The sequence below is a fragment of the Nanorana parkeri genome, unplaced genomic scaffold (genome assembly GCF_000935625.1).
Source record: "Nanorana parkeri isolate BGI_ZX_2015 unplaced genomic scaffold, ASM93562v1 scaffold722, whole genome shotgun sequence".
Taxonomy (NCBI): domain Eukaryota; kingdom Metazoa; phylum Chordata; class Amphibia; order Anura; family Dicroglossidae; genus Nanorana; species Nanorana parkeri.
The window spans coordinates 853,817-863,332 of NW_017306990.1; the positions used below are offsets into that span (position 1 = coordinate 853,817).

The 9,516-nt window shown below is 40.3% G+C and overlaps 1 protein-coding gene across 1 annotated transcript in view; it reads right to left on the bottom strand.

The window, feature by feature from the left end:
• The window catches only part of LOC108793128 (pro-neuregulin-3, membrane-bound isoform-like), a 480,301-nt gene extending 472,067 nt beyond the window's left edge, over positions 1 to 8,234 (bottom strand). Inside the window, exons 1-2 of the mRNA XM_018564084.1 lie at positions 8,231 to 8,234; positions 4,881 to 4,890 (exon numbers count right to left, since the gene is read on the bottom strand). Coding sequence (XP_018419586.1) covers positions 4,881 to 4,890; positions 8,231 to 8,233 — 13 coding nt within the window. The 5' untranslated portion in view covers position 8,234. The remainder of the gene's footprint in view (positions 1 to 4,880; positions 4,891 to 8,230) is intronic.
• Positions 8,235 to 9,516: the final 1,282 nt, after the last annotated feature.

Genomic DNA, 9,516 nt, shown 5'->3' on the forward strand with positions numbered 1-9,516 from the left:
ACTAGCATTGTACCCGCCCTCTGCTGATGGACCTGATGGGGAACTGCAGCAGAGGGCGGGTACAATGCTAGTTTACTATTGGCAATTGCAAATTGAAATAGCCAATAGTAATGTCCCAATGCTTTTCAATGGGAACATTTATTTATTTATTTATTTTTCTATTCTGACAATGATCGTGTCAGAATAATAAAAAAAAAGGACACAGCAGTGTTTCTCTCCTTGGCGGCCGGGAGCAGGAGACTCCCGGGGCGCCAGGGAGCGTTAGCTGTTTGGAGATCAGTGTCCCTGGTTAGCAGGTAACCAGGGACGCTGATCTCACTGCAAGTGGCCGGAGCCAGCCGTAAGATCGCGGCTGGCTCCGCCCAGCTGTCAGAAGCAGGCTGTCGGCCAGCTTCGGCTTTCAGCACGGCTCAGGTGAGCCGATGCATATGCATATGCGTTCGGCTCGGCCGAGCCGCTCGGACATGATCGGGAGCTGTATGGGCTATTGTGAATAGCCCGTACAGCACCCCTTCGGTTCTACTGAACCGAAGGGGTCCTGGGGCCGAAGGATCGGCCGAAGCTACGGCTAGATCCTTCGGCAGCTTCGTGAATAGACCCCTTAGTTGCCTCAAGTATAGCGTCTGACATCAACAAAGGGCCTACAGGAGATGGTCAGACAATGTGAACATACAATAGGAGTTGTTGGAGACATGTTTCAAGAGACAACTATGGATTGGGGACATGTTTTATGAGACAGTCATAGACTGGAGACACATTGAGACTGGATGAGATCATTAATATTAGTGTCCCTTTAAAAATCAAAGCTTCCACATTTGTGCTCCGCTTCCACATTTGTGCTCCCTACAGTCCCCTTAAAAAATTCTAGTATGAAATGTAACATTTCTCTCAGCATTCACAAGATATTGTGGAAAAACAAACCAAACAATTTACCTACTAGAAGCCATTTTAAAGAATATTTTTCTTCATTGACTTGAGTATACATTAAAACACAGACTAATATCTTCAAGGGCAATGAGAGCTGCACAATAGGTGCAAAAAGTCTGCATGTGGCCCCTTGGCCTCACATTGGACACCAGAGACTTAAACTAAAGGCCATGCATGCCTTGTGCTACTTCATCTAATTAGACTTTAAATCTAATGGTGATGAGCAAATATCACCACCACACATACCCATCAAGAAACATTGTTGTAAGAAATGTTGGAAATGGAACAGATGCAGAGGCTGCTATACAGTATCTATTGTTACCAATGTAAAGCTAAAAAATTGAGGTGATAATGCACCAGTAACTCCATAGTTCTGCTGGGATGTATAAATGTTCGGAGCAGCATTGGAAATTATGATGCTCTTGCTTCCATCATGGAATGCCATGTAAAGGCATTTTCCCACCTGTACACAGGGCAGAGCATTTACACAACAGCCCCAGAGTATCAGAATGGGGCTAAAAGGTGGCTCTTAATTTAAAGTACCTCAGATTACAATTTTTCTCAGTATTACCAACTGATTCAATAAAAATTTGCAAATTAGGTAGAAAATCTGAAATGCAGTAATCTTTAGAAAGCAGACATTCGTTCTGTCCTGGTCTAACTTTAGCAGAGGGAATTTTGATTGGTTGTGATGGACTGCAGCACTTAAAAATTAGCACTCTTTGTTGGATGTCTATAAAAGTTTGCAAAAATCAAAGAATTAATATTCACTGGCATCAATGTCACTCCAGTTAAGCATAACTAAGATTTCCCTGTTGTTTAAATAGTGGTGGTTGATAATAAGCAGGCAGTAGAAGCTATAAAGCCCAGAAATGGTTTATCAGACCATATTTCCATCCTTGCTGAATCTTAACCATTGTGTGAAAGCTCTTTTCAATGGTAATCTTTTCTCATGATGATGTAAACATTTTCCAGGCCATTTGTTGCTTTTGACAAAGCTAATATGTATGGTTAGAAAATAACAGTAATTGTAAACAACAAAAAGACAGTAAACTTCAAACCTTTGCATTTTTTCTTGATCCATTTTTCATTGAAATCAATAGAGATGCATGTGCACATGTGTTTAGATGTACGTCAATGCACACCATGATGCATGTAAACGTAATGTGGCAAGCATTACCATACATTGATGTGCAATGTATTGTGCATTGACATTCAATGAAAAGTCCCCTGCAAAAAAACAATAGAAACATGCAACAATGCAGGTGAACGCAAGTTGATGCATCCATTTCAATGGGAAATGCACCAGGGAAAAACACATAGGTGTAAATCCAGCCTTAACCTTTTGAAATATCCGCAGCTTATGTCCACTAAAATAATTTTTGCTATTGTTTTCAGACACTTTTTCATTGACAGTGAGGCAACTGCCTTTGCTTGAACCATCCATGACTCACTGAAATCCTCTGGACAACTTGGCGGACATAAAGTAGATGTACTGCCCTTGCACAGTAGTGCACACTTTTGTTCCCATTAGCACCAGATCATATTTAACCAGCTGGAAAATCCTATTTGGAAGTCATAAACATTTGTTATTTTAAATGAAGGAGGGGATGCCCAAAGCAAAACTCCACTTTCATTTTTCTTTAGGAAAAAAAAACCCTGTTAAAAAGTAAAGGTTTGTTAAGCACTACTCATCCTCTCCATGTTGCAGCATTATCCACTGCATCCAGGTTGCCATTCCTTTTCAAGGTTTAGTGCCAGCCATTCAAAGTTTTCCTTTGAGCCCAATGTGCCAGCATTACACCCTGGACTTGTGTCATTACACAGCCTGGGATCATAGTACAATGCTGCATAGACTAGGAGATGTGAATGCCCTTCTATGCAGCTGTGAAGACCACCCACCAATGACACTGGAGGAGAAGAAGGACCCTGCTTGACAACTGGAATGAAATTGTATCTAAACCCAAAAACAAACATTTCATGTTTTTCCCATTATTTTCACCTGGTGATCTAGCCAGTAACAGGAGATGTATATGGAGTTGACTAGAAACTGAATCTGAACTACAGGTAATACTTCTTAAGTAGCTGCAGCCACAGTTTTTTTTTCTTTTGTGATAAAGGTTTTACATCAATAAATAAAAGCTGACCATGACTAGTGTTAAATGATTTATCTCAACCATAAATCTGACAGGATAGATGGGATGTCTGCTGGTATCTAAAGGTGTCCATACACTGTTTGAATTTCGGCTGGTTTTTGATGAACTAGACGAAATTCGCACAGTGTGTGGTGCTGTCGGTACCCTTTCGATCGGCATCCCTCAATCAGCTGATCAAAGGAGCCAGTTGGAAAATCTTTGATTGATCAGAGTTGGCAGCCAATGAACTGCCCGCTCTGGTCAGGTATTCTGCAGGTGCCAGCAGCATCTGTCAGAATACAATGTAAATGGCAGGATTCCTCAATCGATACGCTGTTAGTGTTGATGGATAAATCGTGTCTATTTAAGATAGCTAGATCTAAAAATAGATAGGTGTATGGCCAGCCTAAGCTGGACAGGTTAGTTTGTAAAAGGAAGTTGACAAATAACAGACGTACTGGGCGGAAAACCTGGTGAAAATAAAGGAAAAAGAGCAAGAAAAAAAAAATTATGTGGCCACATTTAAGAATTGGTAAGCTGCAATATGTTACATTTTTGCTTTTGGTTTCAATATGCTTTAAGTTTTGTGAATTTTATGCTTTGCAAAAAGGACCTGTCATAAACATAGCTGCTATCTTTGATTCTGGTCCAACCATGGTGGATATTTATCAGACTGTCCCTACACACATATCGGAAACAAAAAATCATTGGCTCTTAGACCTAATAAGGTCTGCAATTAACCCATAGGGAGTAGTTGTAAACATAGTCTGGAGGTTGTCATAAGGTGTCTTGGGTAGTTTGGAGTGTTTCTTAACTCATTTTTACCCAGAGGCCATTGGCGCCTAGATGACAAGGCCACATTTAGCAGCTTCAATGTGCACTGATTAACGTGACAATACCTGTGTGAGTCCTTTTTTTGCCTAAATAATGTAAAAAAAATTTGAAGGCGATAAAAGGCATTTACTTGGTAGGCTGTTATTAAACACGTTCTTCATTTTCTTTATTATAAGCTGACAAATGAACAAAAATTTGAAAATATGAAATTTTGGCTATTTTTCACATAACTGTTTTAATCAGAATTGTGTTTGAATTATTATTATTTTTAAACAATAACTATTTCTATCATACTTTATCTCTCTCTCTTGAAGAAATCATTCAGAGAGAGAGAGAGAGAGATAAAGTGCCATCTGCAGGGTAGAGAGGCTATTTGTAAACAAGCCTCAAACACACATGCAATTACCATTATTGGTTGTTATAATGATCACATGTTTGAACACCATGCTGATTGGTTGCCTATCATTAGTCAAAGACCTGAAGCTGCCAGTAGAAGCATGGCCTGTAAATTTACAGTGCATGCACTGCACCAACACAGAGTGACATTCCCTCAACACAGTCAACTGTGCCTGAGAGTGTTAATATACATATTGCAGTTGTGAAATTGGTAACTGATCAAAGGACCATTAAAAGAGAGGTCTTCATATGCCTTCATGCAAATACAGAATGGCGTATGTAGTTTATGATATCACACAATTATTTCATCCTGTGTGTGGTCCTGGAGATTTAGAGGCATTGTATGTTACTAAGAAGAGCAAATTAGTTTTCTTTAAATTAGAATTCCAGAGTGAACCCTATATGAAAATTGAATTTTATGCTATATATCGATGATGATAATTGTATTTATTATATAAAGCTTTTATCAGCAACTGGTGTCCAAATGTATTGTTCTATAAACAGTTTTGTCTTTGTTATCTATTTTCTGTGCAACCTATGTCTTGTACATACCACAAATTATAAAAATTGCATTTATTGTGTATAACAGATATCTGGGTTAGGCATTTCCTGGCCTTTAATAATAATGCTTTAGAAGAAGCTTTAAACGAATAACTTATTAATGGCTCTGAGTTTATGGTTTTATTGTCAAGGCTCCAAAAACTGTCCAAGTGGAAAAGTAATCAGGAATTGATGTTTACTTCAATAAAAGCTGCATGTCTGAATATAATGACCTCTGATAGACAGTACACACGCACTTTACCCAGTCAATGGCTTTTACTCTCTTTAATGACAGATACTATGAAAATTCACACAGCGATTCGACTCAGCATGGAAGAAATTGCTCTCCCCAAATACCCCACTAACATTTTTAATTTACATTTGTTTCACTGGCAAAAAAACAAAAAAGTTTAAATTCACAAATTGTAGTTGAAAAGTGTGGAGTGTGGATAAGTGTGGATAAGCCGCTGTCAGCCGCTGTAGTAATGACATTTTTAGAAGGCGTTTTTTTGTCTATAGCTTTTTTTTTAAATGTTAATCTAGTTTACCTGAGTTAGTCACATTTATATATTATACCTGTTATCATATTACTAACCATCATAATTGTGCTAGAATCAGTTACCTTGTTAAAATAGTTAACTTTTCCAACTAATAAAAATAGGATTTATAAAAACTGGGGTCATTAATTGTATTACTTCCACAGTGTGCAGGACCCTGATATACCTGCCCAATGCTTTACTGGTCAAGGCATGAGTAAGATGTTCCCAGACTACAAAAAATTGGTACCTTGAGCAGCAGAATGCTTCTAAAAACGGTCTAGACAGTTAGGGTTCAGCACAGTGTTTATAACAGCCTTTATCATGGTGTTTATAATAGCCCTTTTCAACTTTTTAACCAGAGAAACCCTTGTAATAATTTTTTAGGTCACATAGAACTCATGCATAAAATATATGCATCGTGATCAGTCAAATATAGACATAACATTCCAATAATCATTGTCATTTGAGTACAAAAGAAATATTTATTTGTGTGTAGTGCCCACCACTGAAGGAGCTGCTGGATACACCGGTCCCTCCTAGCCTGTCTATGGTTTACTGTTGTATTGCGGCCCCAAAAGCACTTATCGTCTCTCAACTGGTGACCGATAAAACTGATGTCCACACAGAAGATATGATGCTGATGAACTTTTTATGGAGGAACTAGCAATGAGAGGGTTAGGGCACAGGACATCCAGGGTGTAAAAGACTAAAGAAAATGATAAAACAGAGTACTTGCAGCCTTCACAGTTAGAGGACTTTTAAGTCTATTGTGGTAATTTGTGTCTTGAGCTCCTGACTGTGTAGTACTTGATATAATAGTTACTAGTCCATTTTATAATACATCTACATGCTGCCGTAGAGGATCACTTCTCAGCTTCACTCACTAGGCCTCAGACCCAGGCCTTAGTCTGAGCATATGGCTTCCCTCCCCAGGCAGCAGGCCTTGAACTGTCACACTCCACACCATCCTTCCCCCATGTAGAAGGCCCGAGGGAGATACACTCATAAGATGAGCCACAATTATTTATGTCCTCCCCAGCATGCACCACTGGTCATGAACCTCCCAGTGATTGGCTAGGGAGACACGCATATTCATAAAGCACAATCATTGGTTGTTCTGCTCTCTTGCAAGGTCACTCTCACCCACAGGCTGATACAACCAATAACAGAGAGCTTAGGAGACACCAAATGTGCACAGCCCATCAAATCATGATCAGACTGACTACAGTCTGACAGCTCTAAATTTGAATAGTTTCATCTCATAGTTCTAGCCGACCTGTGACAATGAGACTGTCACAGGTTGGCTCAGTAGATCGGGAAGTGAGCGAACACATACCGGTGTTAGCTCACTTCTTGATCCTGTCACAGCTCTCTGCCATGACAGGGGAGGGGCTGGATTCCCCCCTCCCCTGTCCGATCCTCCAGCGCTGACTGGCGGAACCGATGGGGAGGGGGCGGGTACAGCTGGCTCTGCCTCTAGATAGGCAGAGCCAGCTGTCACTCACGCAGCTGAGCATATCCAGACATAGTTGTCAGGATCCGCTTTAGCTGCGGCGTCTCAGTATACCGCGAGCTGTAGCTCGTGGTATACTGAGCTTAGGGTGATGGGAGGACGCTAGTTTGTGTCCTCCCATTACCCTAAGGAGAACTATGGGGAAAAGCCCAAACCCCATAATTCTCCTTTAAGGCAGGATGGCCACACGTGGAAACTTTTTAGCCTACTCGTTTACATTGCCCACGTCCCCCCAGAAAGGCCTCCTCTATCCCTAAATCACAGAACAGGTTTAACTAAATGAATACAACTCTACAGTCCCTGAAGGCAGAGACAGACTAAGATCAAATAGCAGATTTACCCAACACCTTCATGTTTTAAAACCCCATTTGGGGTTTGATTTTTTACAATCTTTGTGAATCTACAACTTCCAGTGTGGCCATTCATAAACTGGCATGGCAGGCTGGAACTTGCAGTTTCACTTAGACCAAATATCAATGTATCTAGTGATGTGTTTGTTTAGAAGGAGTTTACTTTTCACACTGTAACCCTGTGCCAAGTTGTTGGATTTAAATGTTATCTCTAGTTCTCTTTGTTCATGCTCCTGGCCACAAACCCCTCTCCTAGTCATCAAGGCACATTACAGCCCTATAGACTTCTATGGGGCTCATCTATGGGGAGCTGAAAGTAGACAGGTCCCAAAGACTTATTGATTGTTAACTATCATTTGTTAAAGAAGTACTTCCCCTAATCATTTCTAAATAAAAATATTCAGTCTGGGCATAGAACAAAAACATGCAACTATCTGTTCAATAAATACAAAATTAAAATAAATTATAGTTGGTGGGTCTGACTAGTGGTGACCTGAAAGGAAACTGTAAAAGGTTTATACATTTTCAAACTTTTGTTTCCTTTTCAGCACTTATGGAGTCTACATTTTTTGTCAGTTAAGCAATAGAGGGGCCGGGGAGGGGGGCACCATTGATGGCCTGTGCTTAGGGCATCAGTTGCCCTTAGTCCAGTCCTGTTGATGATAATTACATTTTATTTTTTGTCTGCAACCTGTTGAGCTGTGTTGGGGAATTTATTATTAACTCCCACGTTCCCTGTTGTGTTTATTTGCTATAGATAGACAACTAACATCACCTGAATATTAACACTTATTGGATTATTGTAACCACAGTCTAAATGTTCTGCCTGCAAAATGTCCCCCACTGAGATATGTGACTGACTTAATGACTGTATGGTAATGAGGAGGATTATTGTAAGCCTCATGGGTTACCAATCAATTAACATGGTAACAAGCCGCAGCAAGCAGTCATCTAAAGCTATATTTAGAAAACTCTGCAATAGCTTTTACTTTGTCACATACTGGTAGTGATCCATCTAAAATCTCTGCAGAGATTCGTGATATACAAATGTTTAAAAGCCAGCATATATATTAAGGACATCATTTCACGAAAATAAATATGGTAGATTTGGAATAAAAAAGGCAGATGAGTCAAATCATCTGACTGTTTCACATAGTCGCATTATAGGGCATGCAGAGTTCTTCCCCCAACCATCCCAAGTGTATTATGTTAGAAATAACAAATCCTTCTCTTTGCTTAGCTGAATCATTATATAAGTAATAATCACACGTAGAAAAAAGGAAAACGTGCTAGCACTATTCTGGCCTAATATGCCGGATCACTTGAAATTTTTTTATGAAAGAATGTATATTTTGTATATATCATTTGGCGCAGTATTTGGTGAAATAAAGAAAGAAAAAGTTAGATATTAAGGTTGGCATTGCCTAAAAAGAAATAAAGTGCAGGTGGGTGGCAGCAATCTCTTTAGATGAAGTACCAAGCACTTTATGTTCAGTGAGAGATACTGGGAAGGTGGTAAGTCTACAGGATAATATATGTAAAATCATTAGTAGCTATTGAGTTTGGTGAAGCATGTTGCTATTTTCTAAATCTAGTTTGGATTGATAGGGTGTGTAAAACATTATTAATGATTAATTAGTGATTAATAATCAGCACAATTTCTGCAAATTCAACCCAGAGTTCAATCTCTTAAAACAAAATTCCATGTCAATTTCCAGAAAAGCTGAAATGTTTATAATTTGTCTGATCCACCAAGAAATGGTGAAAGGAGAAGCTACTTCCCCTTTAAAGGAGAACTATGGGGTCAGTGTTTTTCCCCATAGTTCTCCTTAGGGTAACGGGAGGACACAAACTAGCGTCCTCCCGTTACCCTAAGCTCAGTATACCGCGAGCTACAGCTCGCGGTATACTGAGATGCCGGAGCGGATCCCGACGTAGATGACGGGATCCGCCCAGCTGCGTGAGTGACAGCTGGCTCTGCCTATCTAGAGGCAGAGCCAGCTGTACCCGCCCCCTCCCCCGTTCGTTCCGCCAGTCAGCGCTGGCAGATCGGAGCAGGGAGAGGGGAATCCAGCCCCTCCCCCTGTCACAGCAGAGAGCCGTGACAGGATCGAGAGGTGAGCGAACCTGGTATGTGTTCGCTCACCTCCCGATCTACTGAGCCGACCTGTGACAGTCTCATTGTCACAGGTCGGCTAGAACTATGAGGTGAGTGGAAATCACTCATCTCATAGTTCTTCTTTAAAGGGACCATCAGGATTGGCAAAAGGAGAGTCAGTTTT